Here is a 16,465-nt window from a genome sequence, read left to right as displayed (position 1 = left end):
CTCCTTCATTGAGATGATCATCATGGCTGAGCTATATGATACAGTGATTGTGGTCCTGAAGGTTGTGGCAAATTCCAATTCATAAAAGGTAGATATTTAGTATTTCAGTAAATTGAACTGATATAGTCATGTGGGGATATTGGATTTGTTAAAAATGTTTAAAGGTTATAACTATCACAAAATTGAGTTCTGTTCCCTTTTAACCTGTAACAGATGCTAATCTACAGCGAGGCAAGGTATTTGCACGAGACCTTGGGTGGTCACGCTATCTTGCTGGGAGCCAGAATCAGTACAAAGCATATGTACTGGTTCCTGACTACCGTTTATCAAATGCAAATCCATTGAAGACACAAAGTGTTGGAAATATGGTTCTTCAAGTACTCCGTCATATGATAGTAAGTGCTGCTGCAGTATCTTCTTTGTTATTGCTTTGCATGTCAAAAACTTATGTCTGGACAACTTTTTTGCTTCAGGCATGTCTTCCAGGATTCTCATTGAACTGTGTCCCAAGAGGTGGCACTCTGGGAACCTGGAACCTTCATTCTATATGCGATTCACACTCATTTCATACCTTAATGAAGACCCTTCATAACTTCATGAAGGACCCTTCATTCAACACCAAATCGAGGGCCCCGGGTCAATTTAGAATGAGGACCACTTCATTACATAATGAAGGTAGCTCAGAATGAACGTCCCTTACGCTTTGAATACCCCTTCTGTCCAAAATGAAGGTGGTCTCCATAAAACGAGCCCATGTCCATCACGTGATATGAAGGCCCCTTTCAGTCCAAAAAGAAGCCGTCTCCATAAAATGAAACATGTACATCACGTGATATGAAGGCCCCTTTCAGTCCAAAAAGAAGCCGTCTCCATAAAATGAAAGTTGTATATCACGTGATATGAAGGCCACTTTCAGTCCAAAATGAAGCCGTCTCCATAAAATGAAACTTATACATCACGTGATATGAATGCCCCTATCAGTCCAAAATTAAGCTTTTTAATAATGTCCATCGCGCCATAAGGACACGCCTCCAATCCTAACTAGGAAGGCGTGTTCTTATCACATGATGAACAGCGTCTTGATACGGATTTGCTTATAAGCCAAGCCGTCTCAAGACCCTGTCCACCATGTGATAAGAACATGCCTTCAGCCCTAAGAAAACCTCCACAAACCTCCACAAAACAAGACATTGCAGCTATCCATCAAACGTAAACGTGCATCCACTAATATCGTCGTTTCTTGCTCCCCTTCCCCTTCGCCTTAATTTCCACGAAGGGGAGATCCGCTTCTGTCAAGACGACCTCAGGCAACGACCGTCTGCGCTTTGTGCCAGCCTTTGCCATCTTCAGGGCAGCTGTGGACTTCTCCCGCCGCCCATGTCCGTGGCCCAGGGTTGCAGCATCCACTGTGCCCTGTTGTCCCGCAGCTGCAGCAGCAGGAGCATCGGGTGCCGCTGCAGCTTTGTCGGGAACGCCAGCTGCAGTCCCATTGACGCCTCCCACCGTGGTGATGCCCTTGTAAGCACCACCCTCTGGGCTAGCGGCATCGATGACAGCATCCACCACGGCTGCTGCACCGTTGCTGACAGGGCCAATAGGCTCCTTGGGACCGAAGGCCTTGACAGCGGCCGGATGGATGTTCACTGCATGAGCAACACGAGCACATGCAGGATGAGTGGTACAGAAAAGGGACCAATTGTGATCACTGGCTAACCCAAGACAGTTGTAATACACAGAGAATACCATTTACTCACCCCCATCCTTGAGGAGGATCTTAACTGATGTCTCCCAGGTGGTGTCCTGGCTGAGGCCAATCAGGATATGGCGTCTATGAACGGGGAAGTGTTGGCACATGGAATGGTTAGCAGCATGAAAGGTAGTACATCGAAAGCGGATAACAACTGGGGCGCCCCTACATCCCCACCTGAGAATGGCATCTGTGACGTTCTTCTCCAGCTCCAGTTCGATCTTCTCATTAAATGCGTGCTTGTAGGGACTCAGCACGCTGTCTGCCGCACGCAGGTTCGCCTCCTTAGCTTCCCACCCCGAGATGACCAGATTGTGAGCAGCTCGCTCCTCCAAGCTGAGCGCTCGCCCCTTTGACAGCGCGGGGCCCACTATGTCCAAGGAACGCCTGAGTAGTGTAACAACATCGGGGCATTTATCGGTCAATTCATCAATGGGGCATCGACAAGTAGGATAAATGTAATCCCACGTCAAATCCACATTAATTTTATGAAACTTTCCGACCACGTTGAAACCCCGATATGAATAATCTTGAAACTTGACAAGAACTCACTTCCTGATAAGGTGTAGGACATGAATTGGGCACTGGGCTCGGCTGCTGCTTGATGACGGCACACTGTACTTGATACCACTGGTCAAGTGGCAGGCAGTCCGGTGCAGCACCAAGAAAGGAAAGCTCGAACCTGCCGCCAACATGTACTCCACAGCTGCACCTACAGGCGAAAGGCGACGTGTGGCAACTTTTAGAGTGTCGTGTTGTATGCATATTTATGTCGTGACAACGGCAATAATGGAAGAACGAAATGTAACAATACATGGAAGTGAAAGGGTACACCAAACGCTTTATAGTAACCCAGGCTTAGAAATAACAAGATAATACTAATGCACTTCTTGTCTTGCATGACATACCTGTCGCAGCGATCAAGCAGGTTTGTAGCAACTTGCCACGCTGTCGGTCCCCATCAGTTACGTTGCGTGGAAACTTATCTGTCGCCTGGGCACCATGCCCAGTCTGCAGCTCTGGAGTGAGGTCCTTCTGGCGGATCGGGCCCAGGCCATCCTCGGCAGGAGGCAGCATGTTGACTGCAGGAAATAATGAGGAGTGGGGGTTCATCTTCAGGAGAGGAGTCAAAGCAGTACATGACTTAAGTCCAGCCAGCAGATAAAGCATTTGAAGTTAAATCTCCAGATTTAAGCAAGGGTCAAATTCTCATCTGCATGTCATTGCAAACTCATTTTTCCTGAAGTCTTAGTCCACGTATAGTACGACAGAAACCTACGTATCGGCAATCTCAAAGCCGCCACAATAGTATACTGAACACTGTACCTGCCAACTGGAGGACACCCTTGTGTTCATTGAAGCCCCGCTTGATATAGTACAAAGCAGCCGCCACATCATCTGCTGGTGCTGAGCCAGCAGGTACGTTGAGCCGATTGAGAACAACATCCACGGGTAACCGCGTCTTGGAGCAGCTTCCCAGCTTCAACGCCCCAGCAGTAATGGCCGTACCGGTTGTGACTGTTCCACCGCTTTTGCACATCACACCGGTAACGACGGTGCCTGTTCTTGCAGGTGCAGCACTACTCTTGTTGACGTCGGTGTTGGCAGGCTGAGCACCTAACGGCTCTGGGCTGCCTGAAGGACTTGTAACGGTTCCATTGCTCCGATTAGGCAAGCGGTTGTCCCGCAGACGTAGACTTGTGTAGATCGTGATAGTGGCACGGATAACCTTGAGGTCCTCGACCGGCATCTTGACCTCCAGTACACGTACCGGGCCGATGGTTTTCGAGTCGACGAAGGTCTCCGGGTCATCCGAATTCAAAACAGTTTCGAGGAACTGTTCTGTCTCTTCAACAGTGGAGAACTTAAATCTACCTGCATTAAAACATAAGTAGCAGGACAAAGAACATATTCACCGTTACCATGTATACAACCAGCTCATTCAGAATGCAACCCTGGAAGTCTATGATTAAAATCTTTTCAGGATAACACCAAATTACTATTAGGAGCAGACACAGGCTGATTGTCACCATTGTTACACAGTCGCGGGGCGGCGGGCATTGTGGACCTGGTCAACACAGTCCTGTGACTTACCAGGTCCCACCAGCTTATAAAGCTCAGACAGCTCTGTTATCCCACAGCTGCATCGAATGATTTTGATGTCGTTGTCGCCAGTGAGAGAGCCCAGCAGACCGGCAAGGGTGCCGCTCTTCTCGAACTTCTCCCCTGTTGCTAGCTTCCGTCCTACGCCACCTAAATTAGGTCCAATAGCGTAAACATCTATAGTCAACACGTTTAGTCCATCCATTTTGCCTGTAAGTCGTTCAACGACTTTGTTTGACGGTCAACGTGAAGTGCAGCTCCAAGTCCGTAATTCAGTGCTTAAATTAAAAGGCAACCACTACGTGATTTAATGGTAAAGAAGTGTATGTAGGTAACGTCTTGAATGCGACTACCATTTCCCCCGGCCTGGTGGAAGTCGTACACGGATTGTACCACAAATTCCGTCTTAGGTTGAAATTCCCAAGGGATAGAGAAATGTCTACGAAGAACAGATAAACCAAATGTAAATTGGCGTGAATCGTTCATGGCCTCGAGGAAGAACACTCTTCAAAAGCATTCCGCAGAATACATAAAAGCGGCACTTAGATATGTGCCTCCTGAAGAATTCCAGGTGAAACCTGGAGTAGAAAACCAGGATAGCATACTAGCTCGTGCGATTCACAAGGAGCACCATACTCTTAAATGGTTGCTTCTGCTTAGATCAGCGACGGATGGAAAGGGTGTTAAGGCCCTAGATTTAGGGGACTCGGTACCTCCCTCCTTTGATGCTGGGGGGTATCCGAAGCATGCTACCGGGCTCCTCACGACCATGGGCTACGCCCACACAGCGTTTTACCAGAATGTCGCTGTGTACATACATGGCGATGGGTGGAAGAACATGAAGTCTACAGCAGCCAAACAGATGACCGATAAATGGGTCGGCATCAAGAAAGCGGGCTTCTTGCAGCAGGTAAGCAGTAGTATGTTGGCTCGGGGCCCCGACTGACCATGTAAGATTAGTCTGGGAGGGAGTAAACGCGCGTGTGTGTATGCATATAAGCATGTATGTATGTGCTTGTGCGGTATCGTTCCCTTGTGTGGCGTACCCGCTGCAGGCTACGACGGGGGGCGCTGGCCACTTGGGAGGCACCTGCCCGGGGCAGGAGAAGCAGCAGGTGGGTCCGCCTTGCATGTTGGGCGTAGTATGGGGGGGGTAAACCCTGCCGTTAACGGCAGCACGCGTGATAGGGGCGCTGGGTCCGTGGCACTGGGGGGGTGCGTCGCTGATGTGACTCCCGTCACGTCGTTATCACGTGATGGTCCAACCTGGTTAACGCGCGTGTGTGTATGCATATATGCATGTGCTTGTGCGGTATCGTTCCCTTGTGTGGCGTACCCGCTGCAGGCTACGACGGGGGGCGCTGGCCACTTGGGAGGCACCTGCCCGGGGCAGGAGAAGCAGCAGGTGGGTCCGCCTTGCATGTTGGGCTTAGTATGGGGGGGAGTAAACCCTGCCATTAACGGCAGCACGCGTGATAGGGGCGCTGGGTCCGTGGCACTGGGGGGGTGCGTTGCTGATGTGACTCCCGTCACGTCGTTATCACGTGATGGTCCAACCTGGTTAACGCGCGTGTGTGTATGCATGTATGTATGTGCTTGTGCGGTATCGTTCCCTTGTGTGGCGTACCCGCTGCAGGCTACGACGGGGGGTGCTGGCCACTTGGGAGGCACCTGCCCGGGGCAGGAGAAGCAGCAGGTGGGTCCGCCTTGCATGTTGGGCTTAGTATGGGGGGGGTAAACCCTGCCGTTAACGGCAGCATGCGTGATAGGGGCGCTGGGTCCGTGGCACTGGGGGGGTGCGTCGCTGATGTGACTCCCGTCACGTCGTTATCACGTGATGGTCCAACCTGGTTAACGCGCGTGTGTGTATGCATGTATGTATGTGCTTGTGCGGTATCGTTCCCTTGTGTGGTGTACCCACTGCAGGCTACGACGGGGGGCGCTGGCCACTTGGGAGGCACCTGCCCGGGGCAGGAGAAGCAGCAGGTGGGTCCGCCTTGCATGTTGGGCTTAGTATGGGGGGGAGTAAACCCTGCCGTTAACGGCAGCACGCGTGATAGGGGCGCTGGGTCCGTGGCACTGGGGGGGTGCGTCGCTGATGTGACTCCCGTCATGTCGTTATCACGTGATGGTCCAACCTGGTTAACGCGCATGTGTGTATGCATGTATGGTAATCCTGTTATGCCAAATCCCTCAGGCGCCACTTCTGAGGGATGATACGATTGCCATCATCTCTACCGAGCAGATGACTGCGCTTTTTGGTGGACCAGCCACGACGCATCGTGTGTTGGGCGCAGGGGGCTTCGGTGAAGTAATCGCAGGGGTGGATGCTGCATCTCGGACTGTCGCTGTCAAGTGCCTCCATGAGGCCATCACGAAGAGCACTGTGTCTTCAGTCCGAGCGGCTTATCACCGGGCTGTTTCCGCAAACACAGTGATTGGAACCTGGAGGGAGCCAAGCCTTATGACATTGCTTGCCATTGTGCACAACTCAGAGCGGCAAGCAGTGGGGTTTGTGTGGAACATGGCTGATCTCGGCACAGTTGAGGAGCTGGCATGTAACAATAACTGTACCCTTACACTCCTGGCCGAGTTGCTTGCGGATGCTTGCATCGGCATCCATGCCTTGCACCAGTAAGTGACATTTTACCTCCTCGGGATGGATTGTACGGCAGGGTGCCTCAATTACCGATTGTATCATATTGCAGGCGGGGGTGGATCCACAGAGACCTCAAGCCTGCAAACTTGCTCGTCATCACTGACTGTACTGGACAGCTGCGGTGTAAGGTAGCAGACTATGACCTTGCTGTTGAAGCAGGAGTCCACTCTGGTGCGGTAAGATTGTATACTAGAGGGGGTCGGCCGTGGCATGTAACTGGATCTGAAACCCAAGCAATCAACCTGGTACAGGCGGGCACAGTTGGCTACAGGCCACCGGAGGGTGCCCCAAAGGCGACGGCCAAGCACTCCTTCGCCTTCGACTACTACAGGCACGTATAATGTGCTTGCCGTTGGGTGCTGCCGTGTGCTTGCCGTTCGGTGTTTGTGGCCATGACCCGTCATGCGATGAAGTGTTATCTATCACCTCCAATTGCCAATTGTGCTGTAGCTTTGGGGCATGCATCGTCGCCATCCTTTTCAACGAAATGAAGAATCCAGTCAAGGTGATCAACCAGATCCATGCGTCGACCAGTAACCACACAGAGGAAAACCTGATCAACACAGCCGTGCATGTGTTCGATGGCAAGGCACCACGGTGTCTCGTTCACAAGCTGCTGGAGGAGTCGAGGTCCTTGACGTACAATTCCGCCGTCCGGCGCACGTCCTGTTTGAGCCTTGCAAAGTTGTCTGGGGGCATTCGTGCCGTTGTGTCCCAGCTGGACTGATTATTTTGTTTGTTATGATATCGGCCAGGATTACAGACTTCCATGAATTGTCCGGTTCTTTGGTATGTTATCTTGCCTGCTCCGTCCATCACGTGATGAAAACCGACGGCTCGCAGGCCAGGCTGTAAAAAGACCCCACTGCATGACCTGCCCAGGGCCGCGAACTCCCCTGTGTCGCGGACAGCCTCCCAGGCCGATCCAGATAAATGTCCCCACTGACTCCCACACACAGCAGCACGAACAGCCAGCACAGGACGGACGTAACCCGAGTACGGTATGCCGATCCGAACCCAGAATTTGCAGCGCACGTCCAAGCCATCATCCGTCCATCACGTGATGAAAACCGACGGCTCGCAGGCCAGGCTGTAAAAAGACCCCACTGCATGACCTGCCCAGGGCCGCGAACTCCCCTGTGTCGCGGACAGCCTCCCAGGCCGATCCAGATAAATGTCCCCACTGACTCCCACACACAGCAGCACGAACAGCCAGCACAGGACGGACGTAACCCGAGTACGGTATGCCGATCCGAACCCAGAATTTGCAGCGCACGTCCAAGCCATCATCCGTCCATCACGTGATGAAAACCGACGGCTCGCAGGCCAGGCTGTAAAAAGACCCCACTGCATGACCTGCCCAGGGCCACGAACTCCCCTGTGTCGCGGACAGCCTCCCAGGCCGATCCAGATAAATGTCCCCACTGACTCCCACACACAGCAGCACGAACAGCCAGCACAGGACGGACGTAACCCGAGTACGGTATGCCGATCCGAACCCAGAATTTGCAGCGCACGTACAAGCCATCATCCGTCCATCACGTGATGAAAACCGGTCAGGAGGCAGCTGCCAAGGGCCTCAACACATCCCAGCACATCTAGTGCTCTGACATGCTGTTGTATGGCATAAAAAAGGCCTGGCCACAATCGGTGTATGCCATGACACACTTTCGCCAGAAGGTCCCCCCTTGAAGAACCGAAAACGGCATAGCATACACCTGGTACCGAGGACTTGGGTTCAGACCCCGCTTCGAAACGTACATCAGCCCCCGCTGCTCTACATCAAGCAGGCCCACAAGCAGAAAGCGCAGCTCTTCACGGTTGACACCATCCTCTGTTATCGTTGCTGGTAGCCTAACGAAACCGTAAACAATACAAACATATGGCTGTTTGACGCCCCCCTGCTCATAGGACACCAGGAAGTAATACGAACGCCTGCTACGTGCCCGGCTATATGCTTTACTTGCCAGCCGGTCCTCGTCCACTTCCGCCCGGTGGAAAAGCAGAGCCCCATCCAGACGGCCAGTCAGGACGGACTTGATCGCCACCTCATCCACGCCTGGTGAGATGAAAGGACAGGACATGACACGAACAGGTGTATGACCATTATACCTTATGGTTGCAGGAACTTACCGCCATTCAATGCCCAGGAAGCCATAGCTGAGTCACCAAGCTCAGATGACATGGACGTGCGGAGACCCTGCAAATCGTGTACACACTATTGAGTACATAATGCATGTACAGGCGATGTTCGAATATGAAGCCCAACAAATCTGGAATAGCATACACACCTGGAGAACCAGCTCCATCAGGTCTGGTGATCCCCACCCGATGGGCCGCCCAATACCCAGCAGTAGTACACCATTGTGCGGCTTGTCATATTGCGGCTTGGTGTAGTCCCGGCTCGTCCGACCCCAAATTTCATCCAGCGGCTCCACTAGAGCCCCATCTCTCATCTTTTGCATGGCCTCTCCTAACAGCAGTTGCTGTGCGAAGTGCACCTCGGGTCGAGTGACCACCCGCTGCCCGACGGTACGCTTGAATCGCTGCACATTGTGAACCACTTCAACTGAAACACTTTTATGACACATGCCGGGCCAACCTCTAGGCTCACCTGCATCAGCCGCTCCACGACAAATTCCAGACCACTGGCGGTAGACCCCCATGCCATCTCTTGATCGAACAGCCTGCATGCAGGAGTTAGGCTAACCCTAATAGTAGGCATTGGATGCTCATATAAACCTTTAATGCAGTATTTACCTGCAAATAAGGGTGTGGAGGTTAATTGTGAAAGTTCCAGGTGGAAACTCATTCTCCTCCGCCAGGGATGCAAACTCAAGCAGGTGCTTCCGAGCCTTCGCTGCTGCCTCCACAAACGCCTCGTGGCTGGGGTATTGACACGGCGTGAAGTAATGCTTTACAGCCGCGACCAGGTGGCCCCACATCCTCTTTTCCAGATCGGGCAAAATGTCCATGAAGATGTAGGATGAGAACACCAGCATGAAGTGCATATAGTCCTCCATCCGCCATGAGTCCCTGCCAAAGCAAACCCCTGAGTCTCATAGCTGTACGAGAGGCAAAAGAAACACCCAGGGACCTATGGATGGAAAGTCCAAATAAAATCGTAAGGAAAACCCTAATCCCGCCTCCTCTTAACCACCTTTCCCCTCCTCCCTTCCCCCACCCCTTTCCTTCCCCCCGTAGGGTGAGGCCTCCTCCCCTCACCCCTAACCCAACTGCTAACCTGTAAGTCACCACGTCACTGTAGGGCCTGCCAAAGTCGTCCGACACGATGATGTGCTTGGACCGTGTGCTCATAAGGCGCCGGTGCTCGTGACTGATGGCAACGGGCCGCCCCATGGCATCCTTGGGGTTGCGAAAGAGCTGCGCCAACAGGGTCTTTACTACACCCAACAGCAGTGCGTGCGCGACAGGCACCAAGAAGACGTCCTGGAGATCCACGCCTGTGTGGACGGCAACCATTTTAAGCAATTTGGGAGTGCAATTGTGGCAGGATACACACATGGCATCAACGAGTATTTGAGTCTCTTTAAGCATCATTTATGTGTCCTGCTGGCCCTCAAGCACTCACCGAGGAGATTGGCAAATACCGATGGGCCTTTGCAGCCCACTACCTTCAGCGCTTCCTTTCGGTGGGCATCAGGGGTTTGCTTGTCAGCTAGAATATCCAAGGCGTCTTTGGCACGGTTTTCATGGTCTTGGTGGGTAAGCTTCAGCCGGGGGTCGCCCACAAACATGAGGGTGTCTTCCTCCTCCTGGTTGAGATACCTACAGTAAGATCCAAGAATCAGCAATCACTTACACTAATCTTACGTCGACGAGACTAAACTTACTGTGATTTCGCACTCTGCGGCTGAGGCATTGCATAGCCCATATGCCTCACAGCACCACCCTGCCTGCCTTCACCGTGGACATAAATGCCCTCCCACCAGCACCAGCAACAGGCACCGATCTTAGATGACAGTCCAGCGAAGTTGCCCAGCTTAACACGAGCCTGCCCGTCTGCCAGGCATGTTACCACAACAGGCCGATGCAGAAAGGTTCGGCCTTGCTGCATAACCTCCATCCCATTGTCAAACAGGCTCCGCAGCTGCTGCATTGTGTGCTGGAAGTAGGGCTCGAGGTTCTTGGGTGCATGCGGGCCTGGAATCACTGCAAGCACGACTGTGTTCCATGCCTTTCCGAGATTCCGGGGGCTAACGTCACGACAACGCAAACCAATTATGCCCGTAGAATGGACACGGCCTTTGTATGGCTCCAAGAAATCGAACAGAAACTCGTAGACGGAGTTCTCCCAATCGAGAACTGTGGGTATTTTGCCCACAAGGTCTTGGAAAGCAGCCCCTACAGGTGGACCGTCATCATTCACTAAACTGTAATGGTGTATACACGAACACAAGAAAAAACACTTGATCATCACGTGATTATACCTACTCAAAAACCTACAGGGCAAAACTCCTCAAGCTCCAATCCCCCAACCAAACCCCCAACCCGAGGAGACATACCGTTGAAGAAACTGCTCGGTTTGCCAGCATCAGAAGTCGTTGAACAAGATGATTCCCCCCTGGAGTCTGACATAGCGTTAGTACCCAAGCCTGAGGCCAAGGGTGAACCTGACGAGGCTGAGCCGCCTGAGGGTGAGCCTGAGGGCGAGCCTGAGCCTGAGGCTGAGTCCGACCCTGAACAGGAGGATGAGTCTGAGCTAGATCCCGAGCCCGAACTGGAATCTTTGCTGTCCGAAAATGTGCCCCAGTCCGATGGTCTCCAGTCCGCACGATCTGCTTGAAATTCAGGGTGCCGGAAGAGGCGTTGGAGTGCATTCTTCAGCCCGAAATCGATGTACCAATGCCTTGGCTCAATCACCTCGCGGCCTGCAGTACGACAATTTGCACTGTCATAACTCCATGCCGTCTGTGGAGACATCACCCGTACAACGCACCTCCCACAATTGTGATCTTGAAGCGTGGAGTCTTGCAGTATCGGCACACCGAGTCCTTGTTTGCTGACCAGGATGATCGGTCCAGCTTTGGGTACATGTAGCCACGGCAATTCTCCTCTGCACAGACGTGCTGCTCGTACATGGACCAGTCTTCTGCACCCGATACCTCCCGCAACAGGTGCATGGATGGCGGGAGGTAATTCAAGCGTGGCAGCATTCGTGACCATAATGCCAGGTCCGCATCAGCCATGACCTTCGACTTGTGGTAAGTGTCGTGAAGTTCCAGGTTGGAGTAAATTGCCTGCGCAAGTTATAAGTAGGACACATCTACTTTCTCCACTCCATCTCTCCCCTGCATTTCCCTACTTCTCTCCCTCCGCATTCATGCCTCCCTCCTCTCTAGACAGATCTCCCCCCCCCGCATTTCCCCCCTTCCTCGCCCCAGCATTTCCCCCTACTCTCTCTCCCACGCATTTCCTCCCTCTCTCTCTTTCCCATATGGCCGTATGCATACGCCCCCCTCCTCTCTCTCCCCCCCATTTTGTCTCCAATAAATTCCCCCTGCCTTTCCCTCCGTGAACTCTGTCCTTACACAAGTTACATATCCTTGCCTGGCGTGTAGATAGGTCCGCCTGTTCGACGATATTTCCGCTGGCATCCTGTACAATCCAGAGCGGGTCATCTAGGTGATTTTCATAGAATCGTGCCGACCCAGGCTTAGCGTACTCATGTGGGCAGCCAGTCCTGCCACATAGACATGCCTTCTTTTGTTGTGTGTGGACAGTACCTGCAGTCAGTGGTAAATGGATGTGATCAGACCCCACACAAAACAGCATGTTCATCAACACGTGGTTATATTATCGTGTGATGGAATTAAGAGACATTCATTGTAACTTCGGTGTCAGTAACTCTGTCATTAGTTCAAGGTACCTCACCGTTATCAACATTCTCCTCCAGCACTCCAAGAGGTGCCGCCTGCCCTCGCTGTTCCAGTTCACCAAACAGGGCGGTGGTTCGGATGCACAGCTCGGTGGTAACACCTCCTATGGGTAGAATCAGTACACATGTGCACCAATGGATAAATACCAAACTCGAACAGCTAACAGTGCTAAATATAACACAAGCGCTCGTTGCCCACCTTCGTTGGGCTCTTCGAGGATGCCAAACATCTCGTTCATACCCGTCTCGATTCCTGCTCAAGGTGCAGTAAAGCTCTGTGCACAGAACAATATTGGCACTTTCGGTCTGGCATCAATCTCCCCTACTCACCAACCGTATCTGGCAGTACCCACGCAAGGGGACCGTCATCTTCCTCCGACTCATACACTGCACCCCTTGCTCCATCATCTGCACAAATGCACATCAAAGCAAATGGCAGACATGATTACCTTTACATCAGTCCACACCCCTCTCCATTACATCCGTCCCTTGCCCCGAGTCATCCCCGCAGTCGCATGTGACACGGTTGCCCGTGACGTCGCCTGAGTCGCCGTCACCGGAGCTGCCATCACCACCACCCCGCCACCACCCCGTTCACCCCATCCCCTTCACCTCCCCTGCCGTCACCACGGCCGCCATTTCCACCTCCGTCCTCTTCACTGCGGCAATCCCCGCTCCCCCATCTCCGTGACCTCTCTCCCCTGCATTCCCATCTGTTCTCACCTGCACCTCCGTCGCCAACCGTTCCTTCTTCAGTGGCAACAATACGGATCTCCACCTCTCCATCCGCCCCAATGTGTCCAAGTGATCCGTCACCTGGGAATAGCAGGGCATACGTCCACGACACCATGAAGGGTTCATCGTCATCCCCGCAGTCGCATGTGACGTGGTTGCCCGTGACATCGCCTGAGTCGCCGTCACCGGAGCTGCCATCACCACCACCCCGCCACCACCCCGTTCACCCCATCCCCTTCACCTCCCCTGCCATTTCCACCTCCGTCCTCTTCACTGCGGCAATCACCGCCCCCCCATCTCCGTGGCCGCAATCACCCCCACTACCCTCTCTCTCCCCTGCATTCCCATCCGTTCTCACCTGCACAGCTGTGCCGCCGTTGCCCCTGACGTCGCCTGAGTCGCCGTCACCTGAGCCACCATCACCACCACCCCCTTCAACCCATCCCCTTCACCTCCCCTGCCGTCACCACTGCTGCCATTTCCGTCCTCTTACCTTATGGACTATGGTCTCACCTGTTAGATTGTCGGGGCTCCACTGCATTTCCGCCTGGCCCTTCGGTGGACTCCACTCCATGTCCACCTCCACCGCAGACGGGGTGCCTGCACTGACAGGGGGGACCTCGTTTCAAATCGCTCATGTCCTACATGTGACGTGTGTGCTAGTTTCGTTTGTTGTACCTGTTTGGTCCGGTTTGTTAGCTTGCGGCTGTGCTCCCGCACCAACCATCGAAGGGCCCGCCGGAACGGGAGCTTGTTGCTGAGGACATTCATCTGCATAATATTGGACGTCGCAAATTTTAACCATACATAGTAGCTGGCAATGTATTGCAGCAATTTCTCACTGCGTCCAGCGATCATCTCGTTAGGAGCCACGGCATCGAGGCCAAAAAGCTCTGTGCCATTATTACCACCATGAGGCTGGACGCACTGATGCGTGATGACGTGATTATATGCATGAGACTTGCTATGATACTTGCGTCCGCAGGACACACACGTAATTTCAAATTTCGACAACGCATACAGTCGACCGCGGCAGAGGTAACGTGGATATGTTTTAGCTGGAGGGGCCATCTTTATTAGCTATTATTACATCTTCAACAGAAAGCTGGACTTGCGAACAGATGCTGTGTGCATTTGTATGTTCTGAAGGGCCCTACAGCCCTTCATTCTGGGACAAGCGCAGACTGAACGAAACCTTATGTTTGGAGTATTTGTAAAGTCATAAGTAATTAAAACAATCCCTGGCATGGCGATATTACAGGGCTTTTGCATGCTAAGTGGCCATTTCAGCCGAACTCCGTCGATATGCTCTGAAGGCCCCTCAGCCCTTCGTTATGAATTGAGCACGAATGAGCACGAAACGACAACTAGATGAAGGTATTCCCGGGTATCGAAGGGAAGCTGGTTCCCAGAGTGCATATGCTTGCAGAGCGCATATGCTTGCACATTGCATATGCTTGCAGATCGCATATGCTTGCACATCGCGTATGCTTGCAGATCACATATGCTTGCAGATCACATACGCTTGCAGATCACATATGCTTGCAGAGCGTATATGCTTGCACATTGCATATGCTTGCAGATCGCATATGCTTGCAGATCGCATATGGCATATGCTTGCAGATCGCATATGGCATATGCTTGCAGATCGCATATGGCATATGCTTGCAGGTTGCATATGCTTGCAGATTACAAATGCTTGCATACTGCATATGCTTGCAGATAGCATAGCATAGCATAGCGCAGCATAGCATAGCATAGCATAGCATAGTGTAGTGTAGCGCAGCATAGCATATCATAGCATAGTATAGCATAGCATAGCATAGCGTAGCATAGCATAGCACTTGCTGGACAGCAGGTTCGAGTCCTGCGATGGTTTTCACGTTTCCATGCTTTAATGCTTTCGTGTTTTTGTTACTGAGCGCATACGCTTGCACATCGCATATACTTGCAGATCGCATATGCTTGCGGATCACATATGCTTGCAGAGCACATATGCTTGCACATCGCATATGCCTGCACATCGCATATGCTTGCAGATCGCATATGCTTGCACATCTCATATGCTTGCAGAGCGCATATGCTTGCAGATTGCATATGCTTGCAGATCACATATGCTTGCAGATCACATATGCTTGCAGATCACATATGCTTGCAGAGCGCATATGCTTGCACATCGCATATGCTTGCAGATCGCAGATGCTTGCGGATCACATATGCTTGCACATCCCATATGCTTGCACATCGCATATGCTTGCACATCGCATACGCTTGCACATCCCATATGCTTGCAGATCACATATGCTTGCAGATCGCATATGCTTGCACATCGCATATGCTTGCAGATCACATATGCTTGCAGATCACATATGCTTGCAGATCGCATACGCTTGCACATCGCATATGCTTGCAGATCGCATATGCTTGCAGATCGCATATGCTTGCAGATCACATATGCTTGCAGATCGCATACGCTTGCACATCCCATATGCTTGCAGAGCGCATATGCTTGCACATTGCATATGCTTGCACACCGCATACGCTTTCAGATCACATATGCTTGCAGAGCGTATATGCTGGCAAATTGCATATGCTTGCAGATCGCATATGCTTGCAGATCGCATATGGCATATGCTTGCAGATCGCATATGGCATATGCTTGCAGATCGCATATGGCATATGCTTGCAGATCGCATATGGCATATGCTTGCAGGTTGCATATGCTTGCAGATCGCATATGCTTGCATATGGCATATGCTTGCAGATCGCATATGCTTGCAGATCGCATATGCTTGCAGATCGCATATGGCATATGCTTGCAGATCGCATATGGTATATGCTTGCAGATCGCATATGGCATATGCTTGCAGATCGCATAATGGCATATGCTTGCAGATCGCATATGCTTGCAGATCGCATATGGCATATGCTTGCAGATCGTATAATGGCATATGCTTGCAGATCGCATAATGGCATATGCTTGCAGATCACATAATGGCATATGCTTGCAGATCGCATAATGGCATATGCTTGCAGATCGCATAATGGCATATGCTTGCAGATCGCATAATGGCGTATGCTTGCAGATTGCATATGCTTGCAGATTGCATATGCGTATGCTTGCAGACTGCGTATGCTTGCATAATGCAGATGCATGCGCATATACATAACATATCGCATATCGTATATTGCATATCGCATATTGCATATTGCATATTGCATATCGCATATTGCATATTGCATATCGCATATTGCATATTGCATATCCCATATCGCTGCATATGGCATATCGCATATCACATACCGCATATCGCATATATCG

At 51.8% G+C, this 16,465-nt stretch overlaps 1 protein-coding gene across 1 annotated transcript in view; it reads left to right on the top strand.

Moving 5' to 3' along the window:
• Positions 1–16,113, top strand: part of VOLCADRAFT_70247 (uncharacterized protein) — a gene marked incomplete at both ends in the record, with an annotated part of 30,349 nt that extends 14,236 nt beyond the window's left edge. Inside the window, 3 exons of the mRNA XM_002958976.1 lie at positions 14,743–14,814; positions 15,761–15,856; positions 15,942–16,113. Coding sequence (XP_002959022.1) covers positions 14,743–14,814; positions 15,761–15,856; positions 15,942–16,113 — 340 coding nt within the window. The remainder of the gene's footprint in view (positions 1–14,742; positions 14,815–15,760; positions 15,857–15,941) is intronic.
• Between the last annotated feature and the right edge of the window lie 352 nt (positions 16,114–16,465).

This window comes from Volvox carteri (genome assembly GCF_000143455.1).
Source record: "Volvox carteri f. nagariensis unplaced genomic scaffold VOLCAscaffold_116, whole genome shotgun sequence".
Taxonomy (NCBI): domain Eukaryota; kingdom Viridiplantae; phylum Chlorophyta; class Chlorophyceae; order Chlamydomonadales; family Volvocaceae; genus Volvox; species Volvox carteri.
The sequence above is the reverse complement of the archived record's forward strand: the minus strand, read 5'-3'. Positions and strand labels throughout refer to the sequence as shown.